Source organism: Xyrauchen texanus, chromosome 42 (assembly GCF_025860055.1).
Source record: "Xyrauchen texanus isolate HMW12.3.18 chromosome 42, RBS_HiC_50CHRs, whole genome shotgun sequence".
Taxonomy (NCBI): Eukaryota; Metazoa; Chordata; class Actinopteri; order Cypriniformes; family Catostomidae; genus Xyrauchen; species Xyrauchen texanus.
Window position 1 is genome coordinate 13,067,827 of NC_068317.1, and position 25,387 is coordinate 13,093,213.

General features: G+C 38.4%; 1 protein-coding gene across 1 annotated transcript in view; it reads left to right on the plus strand.

Annotated features, from left to right (window-relative positions):
- LOC127634864 (transcriptional activator GLI3-like) overlaps positions 1 to 25,387 on the plus strand; it is a 171,114-nt gene that overhangs the window by 85,291 nt on the left and 60,436 nt on the right. Inside the window, exon 4 of the mRNA XM_052114588.1 lies at positions 7,230 to 7,335. Within this exon, the coding sequence (XP_051970548.1) occupies positions 7,230 to 7,335 (106 nt within the window). The remainder of the gene's footprint in view (positions 1 to 7,229; positions 7,336 to 25,387) is intronic.

Genomic DNA, 25,387 nt, shown 5'->3' on the forward strand with positions numbered 1-25,387 from the left:
GAAGGCTCGAGAGGCTTGAGAGGCGGAGCTCTGGAAAGCTCGGAAGGCGGAGCTCTGGAAAGCTCAGGAAACTCGGGAGGCGGAGCTCTGGAAAGCTCGGGAAACTCGGGAGGCGGAGCTCTGGAAAGCTCGGGAAACTCGGGAGGCGGAGCTCTGGAAAGCTCGGAAGGCTCGGAAGGCAGAGTACCAGGAAGCTCGGAAGGCGGAGCTCTGGAAAGCTCGGAAGGCAGAGTACTAGGAAGCTCGGAAGGCACTGACTCTTGGACGGGCGCGACCACTGGAGCTGGTCTTTGGACGGTCATGGCTACTGGCACTGGCTCTCGGACGGTCATGGCTACTGGCGCTGGCTCTCAGACGGTCATGGCTACTGGCGCTGGCTCGGGGATGGTCGAGGCTACAGGCGCTGGCTCGGGGACGGTCGAGGCTACAGGCGCTGTCTCGGGGACGGTCGAGGCTACAGGCGCTGACTCGGGGACGGTCGAGGCTACAGGCGCTGGCTCGGGGACGGTCGAGGCTACAGGCGCTGGCTCGGGGACGGTCGAGGCTACAGGCGCTGGCTCAGGGACGGTCGAGGCTACAGGCGCTGGCTCAGGGACGGTCGAGGCTACAGGCTCTGGGACGGTCGAGGCTACAGGCGTTGGCTCAGGGACGGTCGAGGCTACAGGCGCTGGCTCAGGGACGGTCAAGGCTACAGGCGCTGGCTCACTGAGCTCTGAAGCGACAGGCACTGGCTCACTGACCTCTGAGGCGACAGGCTCTGGCTGGGTTACCGTGGTATGCGCCGGCTTGGGTTCGCTGGGCGCTGAGGGCAGAGCCAAGGGGGGTTTAGGGCACGGGGCTACGGCTGGCGGAGGCTGGAGAGCAGAGACCTTTCCCCTTCTCCTCTTCCTTCGGGCTGATGCGACTGGCGAAGCTGGGACGCTGTTCCTGGTCAGCGTGGCTTCAGGCTCACTGGCCGTGGCTGGCAAGGGCTCAGGCTCGCTGACGGTAGAGGCCGTAGGCGCTGGCTCGCTCACAGTGACATGCGGGGGCGCTGGCTCGCTCACCGTGACAGGCGTGGGCGCTGGCTCGCTCACCGTGACAGGCGTGGGCGCTGGCTCACTCACAGTGACAGGCGTGGGTGCTGGCTCACAGACCGGGGCAGGAGTGACAGGGAGCGGTGAGCTGCACGCTAGTAGGGTCGTCTCCAGGTAGTCGCGGAGAGTGCAGCCGGGCGTTGCCTGTGGCACCCGCTCCCTCAGCGAGGGGTTTAAGCTGTTCTGAAAAAAAACCACCAATGCTGAGTCCGGGAAGTCCGTAAAGCTCGCCAGGCAGACAAAGTAGAGAGCGTGGTCTACTACAGGACGGTTTTCTTGCTGCAAGTTGAGCAGCTGGCATTTGGCCCGTATAGCTGCTGGATCCATGTGTGGTCGATCGTTCTGTGACGAATGAGCAGCGAGGCAGACGAGGAGGTGCGGATCCAAATGCAGTAAACTTTTATTGAAAGATCAAATAAACAAATAAACACAAAAGAAAAACCCACAATGGGGAAACACGAAACTTAAATACTGAGAACTCGGGCAGGGAAAACACACCAGGCTAACAACACTCAACGATCGACAAGGACTGAACAAACAGACAGGGTTAAATACATGCACAAGGGGAAAAGGGACCAATAACCAAACAGAACTCAAACAAGGTAACCAGGTGATGAACAGAAACCAAAGGGCAAACTAATGAGACAGGTGAAAACAATGACCAGTGAACACGAGGGAAAACAAGACTGTGGAGCTACAAAAGGGACAAAAGTGAAAACTAAGGAGTACAAAAGTGACAAAAATGGTAAACAAAAGGGCAACAGTGGAACAAGACAGGGTATACATAACAATGACATTGTGAAATTGTAAGACATTGTGTGACGTTTGTTTTACTCATATACAGACTGACCAGTCAATAAATAGAGATTTAAATCGATACAATACAGGCATCCAATTTGAGCTAGCCTCCTATGCAACATTTTATTTTATGAAAGGAAATGTCTGTGAACAATTTTGGATACTCAATCCACATTTATTCATGCAATATGTAACCGATAAGTCAATATGTGACTGAAAGTCAATAACCTGTAATACACTTCTTGCATCTGATTCCAAACCCCAATGTTTTCTTTATTCTGATTCAAAATAAGTTATTGTTCTTGTAAAATCATGGTTAGGCTGAGGGTTTGAGTTAGGGTTTAGACTTTATGGTTAGGTTTAGGTTTGGGGTTGGGGTTGGGGTTAAACTCAGAAAAACAGCCAGAACTCTTGTTCAAAGCACCAATGTTTCTCTTTCTTCATGGGTACACAACAGTGATTTTGCCATTAAAATCATGGTTAGGTTTAGGATTTGGGTAAGGGTTAGACTTTATGGCTAGGTTTAAATTTAGGAAAAATCCTAATAACATTGTTCGTTTGTTCGTTTATTTTGCTCTGTGGAAATAAAAGCCGTTTTTGTATGAAGATTTCTTACAATTTTACAATCTCGTAATAATTATTATGGCTTGTCATGAGACCAGGATTGTTATTATGAAAGAATGTTTCTAAAGTTATGAGATTACCAGAGTAATCTCAGAACAGAGGATGTTCACATATAAAACAAATAAAATTAAATTGTACATCTGCGCATTTTTCCTTTTTTTTCTTTGTAAGCATGTAGTTCAACGTTTCTGACTGGTGCACCACATCATCTTGCTGTTTTTTGTTGTTGTTTGTTTGTTTTTTCGTCTAGCATAGGACCACTGCATATTTTAAGACTCTTTGTCGAGTTAAAAGAACTTTAAAAATTTTATTTTATTCATTTTATTAATAATTTTGCTGCATTTTGCTTTTGCTCAGTAAAACATTCATATATATATATATATATATATATATATATATATATATATATATATAGCTATATTAGGGGCCATTCAGGCTGAATGTTTTACTGAGCAAAAGCTGCTGAGCCACAACTTCCCTATTCCCTATATATATATATCAGTGGTTAAGGCTCTGGGTTACTGACTGAAAGGTCGGGGGTTCAAGCCCCAGCACAGCCAATATACCACTGTTGGGCCTTATCAGCTCCAGGGGTGCTGTTTAATGGCTGACCCTGCGCTCTGACCCCAGCTTAGTTGGGATATTCAAAAACAACTGCATTTCATTGGCTCTGTACCTGTACTCTGCACAATGACAATAAAGTTGAATTTTAATCTCTTAATACTGTCTCAACTTCCTGGACATTTCTAACACTCCTCCAGTCTCTCTGTTTACCTTTCTATCACTCATTCTTTAATTTAGTAATTTTAGTAATTTTTAATGAATAACTGGTACAGAGGCACCTAAGGTTTTTGGACACTTAAGCCACATATAAAAATGTAGATATGGCATTGCATTACAAAACAAAATATTACGTTTTTAATCAACTTGGCGATTTTTAGTGGATTTATGAAGTCAGTTCCCCTGTCAGTTTACACAGGTGTCCTAGCAGAGTAATTACAGGTGTAGTTCATCACATGAACGATAGACATGTTCCTCTAATGTCTGACAACCTGAATGCGTCCTTTTTGTCTTCATTTTGAAAGGTATACATATATTGTATTATCTCTAAACTTAACAAACTCATGTGAAATGTTTACATGAAAAGTATGCTTGTGTATCTTTCTTTAGAATTCAGTATATACCATTTGGTTTGATGTATTGTTTTGTTCTATTATTATTACTTTTATCCCCTTTTCTCCCAGTCTGAAATGCCCAATTCCCACTACTTAGTAGGTCATCATTCCGGGTGGCGGAGGACAAGTCTCAGTTGCCTCTGCTTCTGAGACAGTCAATTCGTGCATCATATCACGTGGCTTGCTGTGAATGGCACCGCGGAGACTCACAACATGTGGAGGCTCATGCTACTCTCTGCGATCCACGCACAAATTACCACGTGTCCCATTGAGAGCGAGAACCCCCTAATCGTGACCAAGAGCAGGTTACCCCATATGACTCTACCCTCCCTAGCAACCAGGCCAATTTGGTTGCTTAGGAGACCTGGCTGGAGTCACTCTGCATGCCCTGGATTCGAACTCGCGACTCCAGGGGTGGTAGTTAGCGTCAATTCTCGCTGCGTTACCCAGGCCCCAGTTTGATGTATTGTTAATGCAATGACATTCATACATTATTAAGTGTGGTTAAATTACCCATTGAATGTCCAATTCAAAATAAAGGGTTGAACTGTAAATAAAGAAATGCTTTATACTTTATAATAGAAGGATTTACACCAAAGATGTGTTTTCTGGGGTGCAACTGCTCATTAATGCATGACAGCTTTCTAATGCATCCCTGTTGAGTTATTTGCTTCTGCAATGTTGTTTCAGTTCAAGGGCAACAAGTACAATCCTCGAAAACACTTTTGGGTCCAGTGTCAAGTTCTTTCTTGCTCTATGGACTTTTCGATCTTATCAAGAGTGATTTTCTCAAGGACTAGCATTGGAATGAGAGCTGCGGGACTTGCAGTTTCACCAATTAGTTTTCTGAGTGGTGTCACATGGTGTATGAAAACGCTAACAGTCCCTAATGGGAGGTGAGGAATGAGGTAAAGCAGACCTATACAAGTGCGAGCTGGAAGCCTGGTGTTAGTGCCGTGCTTGGCAGCATGTACTTCCCGGAATTGAGCCCAGATGTTGGGCATAGGTCCCTGGGCGCAGCCCTTAAACACCTTGGCACAAGGATGCCAAATGTTTACAAGCTAAGAACACATCCGCCTCGGCACCCCACCCTGTTACAGTGCCAGAGCACACTTCATCTCTTCATTTCTCCATTGTTCTTTTCTCTCCATATGCCCTCTTTTTTGTAAAAGAAAACTAACAACAAATACCATGGTATTACAAGTTTTTTTAGACATGATACCAAGGCAGTACCTTGTTTTTTGGACATGTACCATGGTTAACCTCATGAGACCCGAGCTTGACTGCAGTGTGCATTTTCCATTTCCATTTTTGATTTGTAAGTAGTAGCATCAAATAAACAAGTAAAAAATAAAAATAAAATATTTTTTAGAGCAAGCAGTTTTCCTAAAAGATTATGTCCACATAAGAAATAACATTTACATTATTAAATTATTTTAATTATTTTTAATTACAGATTTATTATTATCTATTATGTTTCCAGGAGTGTTGGTTATTCATGTTTTTGAGACATTACAGACTTTACAGCTGATTTTCTGTAAAGCTGAATAATTAATTATTATTCAAACATGTTAAAATAACATTTAGCATTATAAATTCTAAATATGTACTATTATCATTGTCCTATGCCTGCCAAACATGTTGAGTGGGCCATACATGATCTGAAGCCTAAAACAGAACTTTGGGTTGGATTTTAAGAGTGAATGCACTCGGCTGCATAGAAAGCTATAGATGCACTCTTGCTCCCTTGCTCCCTATTTAGAGATTGATGTAACCTCCAGTGTGCTGTCTGTTTGCACTGGCCTCAGAACAGTTCGAAATGCACCTTATTTTCATCCTAACTCCATAAAGACTCTGAAAACAAAACTTTTAGTCTTTTGCATGAATACATTAATTCTCAATGTGGAAATGCAAAGTAAATATACTGTGTAGGAATGTATTTACTAATGTTAATAAATAGAACCGTATTGTACAGTGATAACAAAATAAAATATAACTGTGGCAGGGCGGAGTGCGGGGCTGGGTCGTGATTCCACACACGATGAAGCCCGAGAGGGATAAAGGCGACCAGAGACGGCACTGAGGTAGAGAGAGGGAGATACGGGCAGCTGCCCGATACCTGTGTGCGTGTGTCTTTTGGTTGAGTTTATAATTAGTTGAGTTTATTATTTATATTACCAAGCCAGTTCTCGACTCCTTCTTTCCATTGAATATGTTACACTGGTGACCAAATCCGGGAAGGAGGTGGGATGTGCTGTAGTAGAATCCTCGCCACTATCATACACCCCAACGGAGCAGGACGGAGGAGCCCGGCCGCCTGAGAATGGAGGAATGGCCACCGACCGTGACGGGAGGAGGGGCTCCTGGCCGACCGCTTGGAGCGTGAGGACCGCTGCCGGGGCGGGGGAGACCCCTTCCATCTACCGGAATGCGGCACAAAGGGTGTATGCTGAATGCACATTTTAACTAATGCAAAACTCTATAACATCCAGCTCCTCCTTCTAGCGCAATCAATCGCTTCCATTCAGGATTTCTTATGCGCAGTTTCAAAATGTGCATGAAAATAGTTGGATGGAAACCCAGCTATTGTCTTTTTTCCCTAAAAAGTCCATAAAATGCTAATCATTGTGATGCAGTTTTTCAATACCATTTTACACACTCTTTGACACTTATTTTTAAAATTGTTGTTGTTAACTAACAAATGGGTATATTATACAGTATATCTGATATTAGCCTCACATCCTTAGCTAATTGATTACTGGAACTAGTTTTTAACAGAATCAGACAACATATTTTAACTCAAAGTGATTTAAGCTTAAACATAAGTGTCTGCATTGAAATATATCTTGTGCTGATATTTTACAGTGATTATGCGACTCTATGGCTCCTCTTTGAGGTCTAAATATAGGCTTTGTGATCTGCTTTCATCGCAGTGTTTTATCTGTATTTTATAAAGTCCTCCCACTTTCTCCCTGATGCTTGTGACGAATCACTTTTTGTGTCCGTGAAGCTCATTGAAATGGAATGACACACACAATCCATGCTGCATATATAAACATAAGCACATGTGGGTCATATTACACAGAATATCTTCTCATAACAGGTTGTCATTGCTGATTAGCCTTGAAGCAACTGTGTGTGCGATGTGAGTGTGTGCGCACACACAGTTGCAGATTTGTGTTATGACTGTTTTTGGTTTGTGGATGTTTATGGTTTTCGACTTTTTGATTTTACTGATATGCCATCTTGTTTGTTTGGAATAAACATTCCAAGTCTGTGTGTGCTCCCTTACAAAAAAGTACTATGGCAGACCATGGTATTGTAATGGTATCAGATGGTAATACTATAGAACTTTCGTATTATTATACATTAATGTACCATGGTATTTATGTAATATTCCAAGGTCCCTCTAAACATACCGTATTACTACAATCATGGCACGTGTCAGAAAAAAGCAATTGTAATACCATGGTATTAGTGGATAATTAGAAACAAATGATAGACAGAATCTCTGGCACTCTTATTAATGCTCTTTTTAATACTTTTTATTTTATAGCTCCACCTCAGTTCTTTCCTGCTTTTCATCCTCCAGTACCCATCGATGATAGACACACACAAGGCCGGTACATTTACGAACCTTCACCAGTACCTCCGCTTCACATGTGAGTACAACACTTTCGTTTTGAATCTGTCAGCACCTACAACTGCCACCTTTAATGTATTCATGTTACCTATCCAGTCTTAATATGCATATATTGTAACATAACTTGCAGTTCAATCTCTTCCTCGTCAGGGTGAATCTTACCTGTCAAGAACATTTACCGTCACATTTTTAAGATTATTAACATTTTCCTGATTTTCATTACCATAGTGCATAAAATTCTTATTCTTGTTACGATAATGCAAATTATATTGATAGATTATTTAAATGTAAAGTATGTATAGATCATGGAAGTATTTGTTTTACTGCCTTTATGCTGATTTTTTTAAATAAATGTTTTACAGTAATTTTACCGTAATGCAGTAAAATGATATATTGTATTAAACTTATGAGAATCTAATGAAACTCACAATTTATCGAAATACTGGAAATTAATAAATAACTCACTAAAGGTCTGGATGCAGTACGTTAGTGAGCATTTGGGAGGAAAATTACCGTAATGTGTGAACGTGTAATTTTACTCCCAAATTCTTATTACTGCAATGTGTCCAGACATAATGTGTCGAGAGGCGGACCTTTATGTAAAAAGATACTGAATTGTAGTTATGAATATCTAATCAAAATCACCACTGAAAATAATGGCAATTACAAAATAATTCAAATGTAAATATCTGTATGCATTATGGTAATGAGAACTTCTCACCGTAATGCATAAATATGTCATTGTCTTTCCAGTTTTTTTACTGTAAGTTTCTTATACGTAATGTGTCCAGAGCTGGTACTTCATGTAAAAGTATACTGTGAATCTTGTGAAAATCACCACTGACAATAATAAATTACAAAATAACTCAAAAGTAAATGTCTGGATGCATTATGAGAATTTAATATAAAATTGCTTTATTGTCTTGAAAGTAATAAATAAAATAAAAAATCTTAATGGCCTTAAAAATACACCATACATTTTATGGTGAAATGTGACCTGCACATGTTTTAGTAAAATTCATGCCTCATTCAAGGACCTTAATGTACATGTCAATCATTACTTTGTGGTAGATTTCTTTATAAGCTGTGTACGATCATCTGTTCATGTCTAGGCTGCTGAATCATAGGAAAGGTGATTGTGTCTGGTCCTACTGTAGGGATGTGTGTTAGCGCTCTTTCCGTGCTGTGTCATCCATACATCTCTATGGTGATCTCTGGTTTAAAGTGTCAGAGATCAAAGGGCAAGGGAATACACTGTCAAGAAACACGCTAATGAGTGTGTCAAACACCGAGACAGAGCAGCCTGTTAGTGCACGTTTCCTTTTAAACCGCTCATCAAGCCCTGTCAGAGGAAACGTAACAAACTCCTCACTCTCCACAGCTGTTCTACAAGCCATCACATGTAGCACAACAATGCCCCACCTCAACCCCAAGCCAGGAAACTCTTTGTTACTAATGTACACCTACAGTATATGAAAATGCTTATAAAGACGTTACCTTCTTCAAACAGAATTCATGAGATTAGAACAGCTATTTGCTCCTTAAAGGACAATTTTAAGGGCCGTTCAGACTGACAGCGATTACATTTCTGAGGTTGGTTTTCTCTGCATCGAATCGCTTAAATTTTGCATAAAGCTGAACTCTATTGCATCGCATTGAAACATGTCACATCAGAGCTTTCATTGAAAAGGAATGACTTCCAGTTGCAAATTGTTGTCACTGTGAACGCCCCTTTAGAATGCAGTTCACCAGTAATTGTGTATTGGTTTACAATCCTAAATAAAGTTAAATTAAAAAAATATTACAAATGTATTTTTTTCCCCTTTTAGGGGTAATGTTAAGGTTTAGGTTAGGGTTAGTCTGTAGTCATTAGAGGTAGGCCGATAAATCAGTTTAACAGATTAATCGGTGCTGATAACAGCTTTTGGGAACTATCGGTTATCGGCAAAAATCTAAAAATCATTATTTCACTTGTGTTCCTCTGTGGAGTTCTACAGTTAAAATGGCTTGGTTTTGCAATACAAGCAGCAATTTAGGTGCAACAAAATCGCAGACACCCTTTGCTGTATCTAAATTTGTATCCATATTTTTATCCTCACTTCAATGGATATTTTGTTATTTTAATTAGAAAATCAAGTATTTTAAATTGAAGCGAGGACACGAAAAAAATATGTGACCATATTGAAAAGTCCCCCATCAGTATATAGGCTGTGTCTCCAACTTCATACCTTGTGAATAATAATAAACCTTATTCCTCATTAAACCTCATCTGGTGAAATAGTATATAGGCTATAACAATCTTAATTTGGTTTATACCAAATTATAGAGCAAAGCCAAGTCTCCATCTTGGTTAAAAGTTACAAATTGTACCATTCTATTAAATCCATTTTAAAAACTATCAGCCGATTAATCCACAACCTTAGTTTCAGTATCGGCAAAATCCACTATCGGTCAGCCTCTAGTAATCATTATTATTAGCTTTACATAAAAGCACTAGAAGTCTATGGTATGTCCTTATTTAGATAGCTTAGTAAATATGCATGTGTGTCTTCCATGACGCATTCTGTCAGGTCAGAGGTCATGAATTTGCTCTCTATATGGGGGATTCCCCTCAGCTTTCCATGTTCTCTACCTCACATCTTCACTTTTCATCTTCTAAACCCTCTCTTTCATGTTGTTTCTTCCAATTTATTATTTCTGTTTTCTACATTGTCTTATATTTAATTTATCATTAATATCTACCATGTTTCCTTTTCGATTTACCATCAATATGTTTGCTTTTTTTAATCCATTGCTCCCATCCATCTCTGCTACCCTCTGCTTTTCTCACTTTTCCACCATTACGGGAAACCACTGTAGCTCTATGGTGGTACAAATTGAATGGGGCAGCTACTTGGTCCATATTACATTTCGTATTCTTCATCATTACATCCTCTTCCTCCCCCAGTGCCCCCACCCCATTCTCTGGAGTCATATCTCTCTTGCTCCGTTTCACCGCAAAGAATAATGAATTTTGTATGTCATCTCCTCGCTGTAGCCCATGCGCTAAAGAGAGGTGTGAAAAAGGGAGGGAAGGCGTGTGCTGAGGGCTTGATTGATGTCCGATGTCAGTATAAATAAAATGGCAAATATAATTTGGCATTTAGCTTATGCGGAGATAATGGAGCAACACGAGACTCAAACAAGCCTCAAACAAACATCTGCCACACTTTATCATCCAGTGGAGAGATGAATGTAACAGGGCACGGCTTAGAGGTGCAGCATGCGTGGAAGAGAGCGAAAGCAGGTGAATTAAATTACAGGAAGAGTGACTGTATTGCTTGACTTGCCACGTTTACCTTGAAGTGGACAGACGCACCCTTATGAACAGTACATACTTAACAAAGCAGGAATTGTGCCACAAATCACTTTGCTCTTGAGTCTGTGAATATGACTGAGAGATAACAGTGTCTGGGCTCATTAATATAGTTTTCTGACATGGAAAGAACCTTGGAACCTAAGAAAACTGATAGTTGGGAGTTAACTGTAATGTAATGTTTATTGTGTTCAGTCACCATTGACATCTTGTCTTTGAAACCAACATAGCCAGGCTTCTTGTTCGGCAATGCACTCTAATTAAAGTCGAGTTAGTCACCCTTATGAGGATCAGATTTAAAGGGAAAGTTCACCCCAAAAAGTAGGTTTTGTCACCATTTACTCACACTCATGTCGCTTTAAGCCTGTATGACTTACTTTCATCCGTGGAACACAAAAGGAGGATTTTTGAAGAACGTTCATAATGCTCTTGGCTATACAATGAAAATTAATGGGGGTGCCAACCTCCAAAAACAATAAAACAGCACAATAAAAGCACCATAAAAGTAGTCCATATGACTTGTGTGCTATATTTGAAGTCTTCTGAAGCCATACTGTATGATAGCTTTGTTTAAGGAACAGAGAGAATTAGAAGTGTTTATTTACTCAAAAATCTTGCATTGAAAATCTTGCTTGACATAGAAGCTTGCATGGGTTTTGATAAGACATAATTTGTATTTGTGTTGGAACTATTCCCTTTATGTTAGCCAAGAAGATGTGAGGTATTCTGCTGTCATTTTCTAATGGGCATCTTTGAAATTCTGGATTATTTAACATTTATCCATCAATTCTTGGTATTGATTATCATTGACAGCCAAGAAGCTGTGAGGGTGGGCAAAATTGTATTTCACTCTTACAAAATCAAAATGTGTCAGACGTCTTCTGGCAATGCAGCACCTTTTCTGTCATTTTAAATTCCAAAGTTCATCACATAATAGACTAGGGACAAACAAAGGTATCCAGACATGGCTGATTATAGTTACATGCCTACAATGAATGTCTATGTGGCAACTGGTTGCACATTTGCATTGTGGAAGTGAAGTTTCTATCTTTCTTCCTTGGAACACAAATTGTGATTTTAGGCAGAATGTTAGCCTCAGAAATGTCATAGAAAAAAGACGAGTAAAGGAGGACAGAATGATAATTTTGGGGTAAATAATCCCCTATAGCCTTTTTTTTATTTTTATACTTAAACTTAAAAAGTAGTATCACATCACAGAATAAAGGGAGCTTAGGTGTGTGTAGATGTGTGTTTCCGTGCATGTACAACTCGGCAGCAGTGACAGAGGTGTGGGAGTGAAGGTTAAGAAAGAAAAATTAAATTGTTTAAGACAAGTTCTCCTCGGTGAACAGAATGAATCGTTATTAACACTCTTAAATATATGCCTAAGAACAGGCGGGATATTATTGTTGTACTTTCCCATGCAGCTCCTCATTACAGCTCGTAATTACAGTAGCTTTCACCTCGCGGCAATGCCATCAATCTACACAGACTTCCTCAGCCACGAGTGGGCATCTATGACTTGAAAAAAAAAACAGCAAAAGAAAGAAAGAAAAACATAGTAATGATCATCTCATTTCTTCGATCAGTGCTGATTTGATGGTTGACGAGACAGAGTTAGCCAGTCCTGTCCTATTATTTGAGAGAGCTTTAATTGAAACATGTTTATTTATTGCCCCTTTGCTCTGAGTGGAAGCTACTAGCGTATAGCGCGCTTAACGACACTAATGGCTGTGATATGAGGGGACGGAATTAAATTAAAAGCTCATAAAATGAAATATGCTTCATATTAGCAGTTTGACACTTAATTTGCCTCCGAATGAGCAGAGGAAATCACAAATTAACTGTCCTTTGTGTTTTGCTCCCCCTCTCCCGCGGCAGTTTTATTAGGCCATGGGAAAGCGCAATTACTGTGCAGGATAATCGGGTGGGTTATGAATTCATACGGGAGAGGGCACCGGTGTGGTATTGAATATTAGAGGGGGAGAGAAAGGGAGGACCAAACACGGGGTGGATGTGTTGACTGTGTGGTTGTTCAGTTCATTTTATTTGATTTACATATGAAGTCATACACTCATTCAGGAAGTTAACCCAACTTTTTAGCATTTTTCCCATATATAAAATAAAATAATTGAATAAGAATAAAAGCAAATTTTGATTTAGCTTTTTATGCTTAATGACTATGTATGAATGACATTAATTGATCAATGAAACTATTTATGGCATTATTTTGGAAGACATCCTCACAATGCAACATTTTTCACAAGTGCCTAAAACTTTTGTACAGTACTGTATATACTGTATATATATATATATATATATATATATATATATATATATATATATATATATATATATATGTATATATATATATAAAATTATTTTGTGATAACTACTGGCTGAATGTACATTATACTGCTGCTTATTACACCACTAGTAAGCAAATAAAGAAATAAAGTAACATAAAATATTGATTTGAGTTGAAATGATGTAATTATGTGAGAAGAAATAAATCATTAAAGAGCTAAAATATTCCTCTTCCATATGATCCACCTCTGGTTTGCGTTGGAGTTCTATTGCTGTTTATTTTTTAAATAATGACCGTCTGACTGCTCATTATCCAGCTTTATACAAGGCTTCTTTCCAAATTAATAAATTAAATGCACATGAAACATTGATTTGAGTAATTATTTTAGTAGCTTACTTGTTGAGATCGCACAGTGATCCGAGAAGCAGGAAATGTGACTTGCAAAACCCTGATGTGCGGTTATTACTTATAGATATCAGGGCGCTAGATGGCGCCATTGACTAATCAGAATCAAGGATTCCGGAGCACCATGTAATATATATATATATATATTAATATAATTTAACTAAACCAGGGATAAGGAAGTTAAAATAAATATTGCTATACACATGGTATTTTTTATTATATTGACTCAACAAATTATTTACAACTTTTATAGTGATAATAAATTGTATTCTCTCTGTTAACGATTTATAAATTGAAGGAAAATTTGAATAATTAAGTCACTTTACATCACTCTCATGACCTTTCCTGAACTGGGATCAGCTCAGCTCTATTCATCCTAGTTTAAAAAGATCACTTCTGCTTAAACAAATGCTTTAAATGCTAAAGAGACACTCTCCGCAGGGCATCTGTTTGTGATCGTGTGTCTTGCTGACTTGCTCATTATGTTTGGTGCTTAATGGTAAGTGTTCCCTCACAGTCTCAGTGTCTCTGTTGGGTTCAGTGTTATTTCCTCAGCCAAACAAAAGATGCACACACACACACACACACACACACACACACACACACACACACACACACACACACACACACACACACACACACACACACACACAAACTCAAGTGACATGATCCGGTCTCCTCGGTGACTAGCTTGGACAAACGGAGGCATTCGCCGCAAGTCAATTGCCTAATGCCAGAGTTTACTCAAGAGTTAGAGTCCCTTGTGCTACAGAGCAAGCAATAAAAAGCACACTACTAGACACACTTCACACATACTTAATAGACTCAATGACTTGGCTCACTAGTGAAGCTGTTTACTAGAATTGTGGTAAAAGCAAACAAGGGCTTTCTGTCAAGGACTTGGTGCTTGGTGAATTAAAACTCTCCAACCCTGTTGACCCATGAGATTTGAGTTCATTTTGACATTACCCTTTGTGTTTTCTGCTGAATTGAGCTTAATGTCAAACCATTCGCGGAAATAACAAGCACATTCAATTTTGATTTGCAGTCACTAATTGAGGTCATATTAATATCTTCATTAATCTCAGCCCATCTCTGTGTAGGCAAAAAGATCTAGCAGGCCATATTTGTATGATTGCTGTACTAGAATTTGTTTTTGTGTGCAAAAGTATAACGGTCTGCTGGAGATGCGACCTGGTGGTTGTACATGTTGCACGGAGGTACATATATGAGTGTGTCCTATATGAGAGTTCAAATCCAGCTGGGGTCATTTCCCAATTCCTATCTGCTCTCTCTCTCTCTCTCTCTCTCTCTCTCTCTCTCTAAATCAATAAAATTGCATAAATAAAATTTAATATTCGATAAAAATGCCTCATGCTTTTTAGCAAAATTGCTACTTTATTGTATTATAGAGATGTATAATTCATTTTAATATGTGAAAAAAAATCATTATTTCTTCATTGTTTTCATGACTCCAATAATTTGCAATACTACAATAGAGGGACAATGGGCCGATGCAATATTTTTACCCACTCCCTTCCTTTTCTCTTACTGACACTTTAACTTTGGTAACCCAGATTTTTACTGCTGGCTAAGACATTGCTGCAGTGTTTGTTAGTTTGACTTTCAAAATAATTTAAGGTAAGCAAATAAACAAAATAAGGTGACTATTTGTTGTGTTGATTGTGATAATACTGCTGTGCATCTCAAGCCTATTTTAGAAAGCAAAACACAGCATAAAATCTGTGAATGCATGCACCATTTGTGCTTGTGTGTGTGTGTGTGTGTGTGTGTGTGTGTGTGTGTGTGTGTGTGTAAGCCAGAGTGCTTTGAATTGTGTTATTTACATAAATTGTTGTCAGAGCGCCCAATCTGCACACAGAGTGGGGATGCTGTGTTTAGCATAAAGAACAGTCTCTTATCTCAACAGCACCCTGCAGACACAAGCATGTGCACCCTCACTCTCTCTCTCTCTTTATATAGGCCTGCTCTCTTTATTTGTGTATGTATGGCCTCACTATGAAAGAAAAGGTACAGAAAGTAACATTATATCACTTAAACTGAAGAGGATCCCATGGAGACAATACATAAACATTTTCTTACATTTTCATGACATTTCCAACTTTTTTAATGATCTGTTTCATGATCTGGAGTAATGTTTGTTCATGTTCTTAATGAAAGTTATTTTAAATTGTCACCGATAAAATCAAACTTTTAATAATGAGGGTCTGTTAAGATAGAAAACCCTTGATATTGGACGTGCAGAATATGAAAATGTTTGTGCATTACTTGTTTGGGTTTTTCAATGCAGTTGAACGGTATGAAGGCATGAAGACTGGCAGTTATGTGCATTGGTATGTGACCTTTTCATTCATATTTTTGTACCTTTATGGCATTACATATGAATTTCTTCTGGGGCATTTTGCTTCACTAAATGTAACCAGTTTACTTAAGAAATTATCTCATTTTATTTTTAATCTCCTCCTTTTCTCATCAAAGTAACAATAAATGTCATACAAAATATTACAGTTATTCCTGATAAACCAGCTAAATTCCATGATATCCATATTGTAAGATAGAAAGTTTCATAAAGCTTTGTAATCTTAAATACTTAGTATTTATGATGTCATAATGGCTATTCTAATATCGCTACCTAGAGTTTTAAGTCTAAAGTATGGTACCCTTCACGCCATCCCTCTTCAGATTTAAGAGCTTAGCTTTCTCTCTCTATCTCTATCTCACTCTCTCCCTCTTTCTCCCTCTAATTCATCGCTCCTGCACTGCAGAGTGGGGACAGCCGGTCAGGCAGTGGCTGGCCTCATGATTAATGATGTTTATATTTGACAGAAAGCTCCTTTATTTATCTGCATTGCTGCTTCCCAGATATCATCAGTCACCTGAATGAAAAATATTCACTCATACCAATTTTGCAGTATAATTGAGTGGAGTCACTTCTCTTCTGTCGTCTTTTACCTTCTTTCTCTGTCGCCCTCACTCTTCTTTATCCTCTCTCTCTTTCCTCTTCTGCTATCTGGCCGTCTTATCATCACCCTAGTAATTTTCACACTGTGTCGTATGATATGGAGAGGCTGGCTTTAGCCGTATTTGACATTAAGCCTCTTCAATTTTCACGAGAGAATTAAATGCAAAGAAAGTTGCACGCCACTTTGTGGAGACGTTCAGGAATGGGCAAAATATCTCCCCCTTTTTTTCTCAAGCAATTTTAGGATTTGGGAAGAAGTGAGATAAATTCCTTGTGAGAAATGGGAACAGACTGAGGTAATATCTTTTTTCGTTGCTTTGTAATTTTAAATTTGTGGCCAAACTTTCTTTTTTTTTTGCTTTAAGCCAGTATTAGGAAGGTGGGTATTGTGGAGCTATCCAAGCATAATTACAATGAACAGATGAGGAGAAAAGGAATAGAGGAGGGAGAAAGAGAGAAAGAATAAAGCTCAGTTTTTCATCCATGAATCAGTCACATCTTCAAACACAAATACAACAAGCACACATGATTCTGTGACAATGTTCAGCTAATTGAATGCTAATTATTCATAGGAAAATAAAGCTTTCAATCTGTTTTCTGTTTTATTAAAAGTAGAGGAATACTTTTAAAGATACAGTACATTATTTATATTATTATGATATATATCATAATAATATAAATAATGTACTGTATCTTTAAAATATTCCTCTTCCATATGATATTTGTGTGGTTCTCTTTTAGATTAGATCATCTCAACACTTTATAATTATGTACTTTTTTTGTTTTGTATTTATAAAAATTGTAGTCACATTAAAAAAAAAAAATCTGTGACCCCTTTTCTTTTTCGGATTTGCGCAAATTGCATTCAGTAATCAGTTTGCGATTTACATTTAGATTTGAACTGAATTTTTAAATCTAATGTTTATTTATTAACAGCAATGCTGTGTAAAATGATTTCATTATTTTAATAAATAGTGATTGAAATAGTAATTATACTTTTTCACTGTTATTATTAATATTACAAAGCAGTTGTTAAAAATATTTCATTCATAAAGATCTTGTGGAGACCTTTAAATGTCTTTAAATGTCAGCCATAGCATATTTGTAAAGATTAAAGATTTTTAAAGCTTCACATGTTACAATAACAAATAAATCTTGAACAGCAGATAGAAATATTGTTCTTTATTTGACAGGCTAAATCCATGTAATCAAATTCAGGCGGTTTAAGGAGTGTGACTGTCAGTCATTCAGTGTCACTCAATGGGCCACGTCCTCTTTTAACTGGGCTTGTAAAAACACGCCCCTCTCTCACACACTCTTTCACTCGCGCACACACAACAAACTGTCAGCTAAGATTTTGCATTATCTGCTGCTAATTTCATTCTTAATTTTCTTTGAAGGAATGTTCCGGGTTCAATACAAGTTAAGCTCAATTAGCAACATTTGTGGCATAATGTTCATAACCACATAGAATAATTTGGACTTGCCCATGGTTTATTTAAAAATGTAAAGCCCTTACTATGGAAGTAAATGGAGCAGTCAATAAATGTTAAAATACAAACTATTTCAATAAAATATTTATAGACTGCCCCATTTACTTCCTTGTAATTGCCTTACAGTAACCACATTTTTTTTTTATTAAAGAGGAGTGAGTTGAAATGACCTATGTGATGAACATTATGCTACAAATGCTGCTACTTGAACTTTACTTGTATTAAAACCAGCACATTCTTTTTGTGACAGATTCTGCTGATGAAAATATGACAAATACCCTTTTATATTTTTTAGATAGAACAATTTTTTATTAAAAGTAATCATTCTTTGTTTCCTACACAGCCAGGAATTTGGAAATGAATTGCACTATTCAATAAATCTGCTGTCTTCATGTATAGAAATGTATACCTTTGGATTGCAGTGATTAATTCCCCGTAGTAAAACGGATTCCACCCCAGTGAGCTTTATTATATTAGTGGATGAGTTAATGTGGAAGAATACGCCATCTATCCGGGTATTGCTTGTGCTGTGGTGTTGAGCCCCTGAGGAGGTGAGCGGGCTAGAAATGTGCAGTTTCCATTAAGGACTGCAGAGTTTTGGGCCCTGCTCTCTTGCTCAGGGGGGCAGTTACAGCATTCAACCAGCTTTACAGAACACAGCTATAAATCCTACCTGCTCTCAGCCAGAAACCCTCTCCTGTACTCTCCCTCTCTGTCACAAACACTCTCCAACTCTTTCTAACTCTGTGTTTTCTTTTTACTCCTTCAAGCCCCGTTTTTTTATTCTAACATTTCTCTGTAAAAGCAGTGTGTAAATGTATGTAACTTGAGTTGGGTATTTTATGCTTGACCAGATGGAGCTGCTAAAACAGTTGGTGGTATGAAATGAGATGAGCAGACATGTTTTGATGTGTTTAAGGCAGGAAAATAAATACATTTTTACTCCTCCTATTCTGCCACTTCATTTCTCTAATTTCTCTAACAGTCTTTTAAAGTTTTTAAGCTTTGTTTTTAAGTAGTCCAAACAATTATTTTTTTATTAATCCACTGATGTTACAGGTGGTTTCTGTATATGTTATTTGATGTGAGAAATTCAGGAAGATAATTTCCATAAATTCGGCTTTCATAAGGAATGGGAAAGAAAAGATAAATTTGTTTTTTAAACAATATTTACATTTGAATCCCATAAATTACATTTCTTAACCCTCAGAGTCCCAGCATATCAGAACTGCACATTTTGTTAACAGTAATCAAACAATACATATTTTTATTAAAATCATAAAAACAACTACTCAGATTCTGTATACTGTATCACAAATACAGTTTTGGTGGGAAAATGCACATTGAATGTCACAGCTTGCTAAAGTAACACAATAGTCACTTCAAAAAGTAATTATATATTCTATAAAAATAATACAATAATAAAAAATAAAATACTACAATTATGCTTAAAGGGACAGTTCATACAAAAATGAAAACTCTCATCATTTACTCACCCTCATGCCATCCCAGATGTGTATGACTTTCTTTCTTCTGCAGAACACAAATTAAGATTTTTAGGAGAATATTTCAGCTCTGTAGGTCCATACCATGCAAGTGCATGGTGGACAGAAATTTGAAGCTCCAAAAAGCACATAAAGGCTGCATAAAATAATCCATAAAACTCCAGTGGTTTAATCTATGTCTTCAGAAGAGATATGATGTGGGTGAGAAACAGATCAATATTTAAGTCCTTTTATATAATAGATCTCCACCTGTGACCAGCCCCGACCAGTAGGTGGCGAGATGCACGAAGAATGCAAATGGCCAAAAAACAAAAGATACAGAATGTGAAAGTGAAAGTGGAGATTTGGAGATCATAGTGGAGATTATATAACTTCAGAAGACATTGATTTAACCACTGGAGTCTTATGGATAACATTTATGCTGCCTTTATGTGCTTTTTTGAGCTTTAAAGTTCTGGTCACCATTCACTTGCATTGTGAGGACCTATAGGGTCTTTTTTCTAAAAATCTATGTTTGTGTTCTGCCGAAGAAAGAAAGTCATACACATCTGGGACGGCATGAGGGTGAGTAAATGATGAGAGCATTTTCATTTTTTGGTGAACTATCCCTTTAAATTAAATATAAATTAATTTATTTTTATAATTAACAGCTTCCTAAAAACACAGAGGAAGTTCAAGGAGGAAAAAGGAAAATATATTATCAAGGTCTATGCTCTGAGGGTTAAACGATCTTTAAGTTACTAAGTCAATTTGGCTAAAATGTTTCTCCTAAAATTCCTTAGTAGAAATAAAGACAGAAACAAATGAGACATTAATTAACAACGTAATAGAGCAGAACTATAGAATTAATAGCATAGCACAGATAATTTGGAAGAATTTGCAGATAAATATTTGAGTTCATATTGAAATCTCAGACTTTTAATAGCAGATAAGTATCTTGGCAAATCTGAGCACAAACTTAGACATTGTTGAGCTCTCTTCTGAAACTCTGAAGATGACACATACTGTAGGAGATAATTGTGATCTTTTTCTCAGGATGAAAACTCTGAGAAGCAAGTGACTTGTTCCATTTGCTTCTTTTTATCTTGGTGTCTAGGAAAAAAAAGAGATATTCCATCCATCCATCCATCCATCCAGTCAACCGCTTATCCTGTGTACAGGGTCGCGGGAAAAGAGATATTACAAGATTTAATTTGTGATTTTCTTTTCAATCTATGTGAAAAGTTATAAGTGTGCGTGAATTTGTGTGACGTTCCTTGCTTCTGTGCTGAAAACACACGTGCGCACACACACACACACACGCGGTTTGAACCCCTCCCGACTGTTCACTCATGATTAAATATCAACGCACTGCTCTTGACATTTTATTAGTCGAACAAGATGGATCTACTGGTGTGACTAAAGTAGGCTATTGCAGCCCACACCCTACCAAAAGCCTGCCTGCTTTTATATGGGAAAAAATTGGATAGACTTTTGGGAGTAACAAGGTTTTTTTTTAGTCTCTGCATCCTGTGGTCATTTTTTCCCTACCCACACGGAGTCCTCTACTGAAATCTTATTTTACACAGAAAGTCCCTCAAACACACACACAGAGACACCGCGACTAGGCTACATCCTCCCATTGCCTCATCTCTGCTATTACCGTCTCTCCTCGCGTTCCTAACCGGCTGTGTTAACTCCTCGTGGAGATTATGTGCCAGATGGTCTCTGTCCGGGGCCCCGTAACCTTGTCTTTGTGTTTGGCTCTAGGCACTGCCTCCATGCCCCATGTCTGAAGACGAGAGGTGTTTTGAGAGGAGGAATTGGAGAGATATTCCTTTTCTTCCTTTCCGTTGTGTTGAAAAGGAACGCTTCTCTGCTCTCCTTCGTTTTCTCTCGCCTCAGGCACGCTTGAGGAATCGGAGTGCGCCGGAGTGAGAGGTTAACCTCACGTATGCTGCATGTTCAGTCAGAGAACATGCGGGAAAAAGTGTAACTGGTGTAACTGTGAAATATTGAATTGCTCTTTTGAGCTGCAACTTTTGTGGAGAGATTACTTTTTAATTCACCATGGGGTAGCTCAAAAAACAATAAGATGTTGCAAACAAATTAAAGACAACTATTGTTCTGTTTTGTTAATGTTCGTTTCTTTTGGTTTGCTGTTTCACATCAGAAAAGCCAGGAAAACAACTTATCTTATTTGTTTCTAACTTGACTTTGATGTCTTGACTTTAGTTTCCTGTGTAGACTTTGTTGTTTGTAGTGGCTTTATCGTGATGGTTATAATTATATTTAATTGTGGTGTAGAAATCCTTTTCCAAACAGATTGCAGGGAACCTTGCATTGCAGCGTGCTGGAACATAAACCTTTGGCTTACAAGGGAAGAAGATGCTGTTTAGTCGCTCAATAGTGTTTTACTATGTTGTGTAAAAGAAGCCAACAGAGCAGACGAGATTGTGTAAACTAAGATTAATTGTGTGGAGAAAATGAGTTCCTTTAAATGTGCACTCAGTAGCTTTTTGCTTGGTCATCTTGGACTTTCAGTGACACCTAGTGGTGTGGATTTCAGTTACATATGCCATTAAAGAAATTCAATATTCAGAGTCAGCCATGATTCATTTAATCCACGTGTGTCCAAGTGTCCAATAACAAAATGGTTACTGAGATTAAATGAGTCGTATATTATACTGGTCATGTGATTCTAAAATGGCAGCACCCATGAGGGCGCCCCTGCCCCATGTAGGATAAAACTGCTTTTATAAGGTTAGTGATATGACTAGAGTCCTCATTTCATGTTAGTGCTCATGATTTTACATACTCTATATGTTTCAAAATTACTATTCATTTCTTTAGGAGTAAAACTTTTTCGATGGAGAAAATTGACAAAAAAGAGTGAACCTTTAAGTTCAGCTGCAACATAAACTTACTCATACACACACTCAAATTCAAACACTCTAAATATTCTTATTTGAAGAATTCACATAGTATTACATTAAACAGATTCATATTTTTTAATGAATATGAAATCAAAATTGACGATATTTACTGTGTGTAGACAGTGTGTCATTTTCAACATGAATCCAGTACTCTAGGATCGGACACATCATGCCGACTCACTGATAAACAGCATCTCCCATCTGTAAGTTTTGCATCAGCTTCAGCATATCCACCGTCACCTGTGGCGCAATTGGCCACACGTTGCGTTTGCAGCGTGGAAATGCTGGGTTTGGATCCCTGTTGAAACCAGGAAGTAATTGTGTTTGCATAATCAGTGACAAGCCAGATTCGGAGGTTGCATTTTTCCCTCTAACGTACATTTTTTACTCCACTGATGGTTAGGATTAGGTTTGGGGTTTGGAAGGTACAGTTTATAAAATATGCATTCTTCTTCACTCTATTACAGCCTGTACAGCTTAATCCACTTCACTTTACTACTCGTTTTTGCCACCCCTCCGTGCATACTAAATCCTGAAAATGGAGCTCACACGTGCCCATACACCCAACAGCACTTACCACTTTGGCCACTGGGGGCAGTGTTTCACATTTCAGTAAGCACAGACTGATTTCAGCTAAAGAAAAGTCAACCTTCTATTTACGATTTTTCTTTGAGATCAGTCTGTAATATCTGCTGATACTGATAGTTTGGTGGTTCTGCTTTTCAATGCTACCTTGTTTCAAATCACCGATAACTGATTTAAAACAATTGGCTGATGTATTGAAGTGCAGATAAGTTCTTTTATAGGCTGATACCGGTATTTTGCAGATACGTCAGCACATCTGTACTATTTACTTTATTAAAAAATGTCTTATTGTGAATAATTCATTGGTGGGTAGGATTCCAATGCAAAAAAATTTGTCTTAGTAATCTTAGACGTAAATGTATTGACTTGCTCCACCTCTGAAATGACTACACAAAAATCAGACTGGTATGATTTCAGTCTGATTAAATTATTTATATGACATTTTAAATAGACAAATTATTATTTTTGTCTGAATGAAATCTAACTTGAAGTGCATGTAAACGTACTGACTGTAGGTGTCAGAGTCTCAGAGTCAAGTGTTGTTATGTGTAGCTAACATAATGTGTTTTTAATGGGGAAATAAACCCTAGAATCAACTCTGAAAACACTAAACGTGAAGAAAATATCACCACCAATTAAAAAACTCAGAAACAGCAGTTATTTCAAATTTGACTATGAATATAAGCAATAGGCATTGTGTGTTTTATACTTTAAAAAAAAGGTCCTCATAAATTCCAGGGGGCAAATAATGCCCCTTAATCAAATAGTTAATTTCTGACACCGACACTAACATATGCGGTCTCACAGTATCTCCTAATCAGGCACAAGCATACGTTCATTCTTTTTTTAAATTCCCTCTCTTACTATCGCCAATATTTCTCACCGTCTGTCGTGTTATCTCACCGCCGAGCTAATCATACATCATTCCTCACACCCTGGGCTTTCCTCGGCCCCTCTCACTATTTATTTTATCTCTCAAGTTAGCTTTTACACTTTCTAAGCTTTTCTGTCTCGCTCTTTCTCTGTGTCTCTGTTCTTTGATCTTAGTGAAAAGAGGAACATTAAAGAGCCGTTGTTTCCGCTGTCAGGGGCCCTCTCCCGTTTCCCCTCATCATTCTCCTGTCCTCTCTTTCACCACTGTCCTCCATCCCTCGCTTCATGCCCACTCATTCTTCTGTCCCCTCCTCCTCTCGCTGTGGAGTCTCGAGTTGTGGCATTGTGATCCAAGAAGAATTTGAGCACTCTGGTCAAAGAATTCTAGGATCTCATTCTCTCTCATGTGACTCAGAAAGAATGTTTTAGTCGGGAATCTGCTAAATGCAAACTTCCTGTCAGTTTTAGGAAATAAAAGACAGCTGTTACTATAAACTGTCTAATGCATGCAGGTGAAGTGTGCAATGTCTGCCTCTAGTGGCATCAAACAGAATTGCAAAACTAATGTTTGTTTCTAAACATACAGAAGCCCACAGAAGCCATGAATGCAAGGGTGTCATTATACTGTACATATTTCCATTGATCATGGTATAAATATATACCATGCATGAAATTGCATTATGGAATAATGCACTTACATGCATGCAAACAATTTTTCTGTCTTGTTTTCATAAGATCGCAATTTCTTTTATGGCCTCTGTAGGCTTTTGAGTGTAAGACAGGCAACATTAGTAATTATATGTATTTGGTTTTAGTGCCACACAGTGGACATTTCACCTCGGAACTGCTGTGATCCATGTAATTAACCACGTAATTTAATTTTGCTAAATTGTTGCCACAGTCATGCCGTTTTCGTTGAAATCAGGCTGTTACAAAGACGATTGCTTTAAAAACAGACTGATCTCACAGTGAATTCAGAAACAGTAGGCTGACTTTTTGATGCTAAAATCAGTCTGCGCTTACCAAAATGAGAAACACTGCACCCAGTAGCCAAAACAGTACCCCCCAACCCAAACCCCAAACCTAAACCTATCCACCAGTGGAGTAACAATTTTTTTCATAGGGGAAAATGCAACCCCTGAATCGAGCTCGTAAATGAGTATGCAAACACGATTTCTTCATGGTTTCAAAGTGCGATCCAAATCCAGGTCTCCCACACTGCTGATGCAATGCGTAAATCAGGCGAAAAACTCTAAAACAATAGACTTAAAATGAAGAAACTTGGGATGGGCTCTTTTGTCCTCCCGGACACCCTAGCTACCACATAGCAATGCACCAGAAACATTCTGAAAACCTTAGGGGCACAGAAATTACTCACTTGACCTTTAAGGTAAGCACAAGCATTATCACTAATAGATGCAGCTGGTGTTTGCAGAAATCTGAGAAGTACATCAAAGTTTTTCACGTCCCCCCTCTCGAATTTGTATTTGATACACTTTTGAGTGTGTTTCTAACAATGTAAGCAAATGCAAGCTAATATTTATTTTACTCTCACCACGTGCATATATTGGCGGAACGACCACTCTGATCATAGCAGGGAGCCGTTAGGCCAGTTTGTTTAAACTGCAAAGGTTGTTAAGCAACGTTGT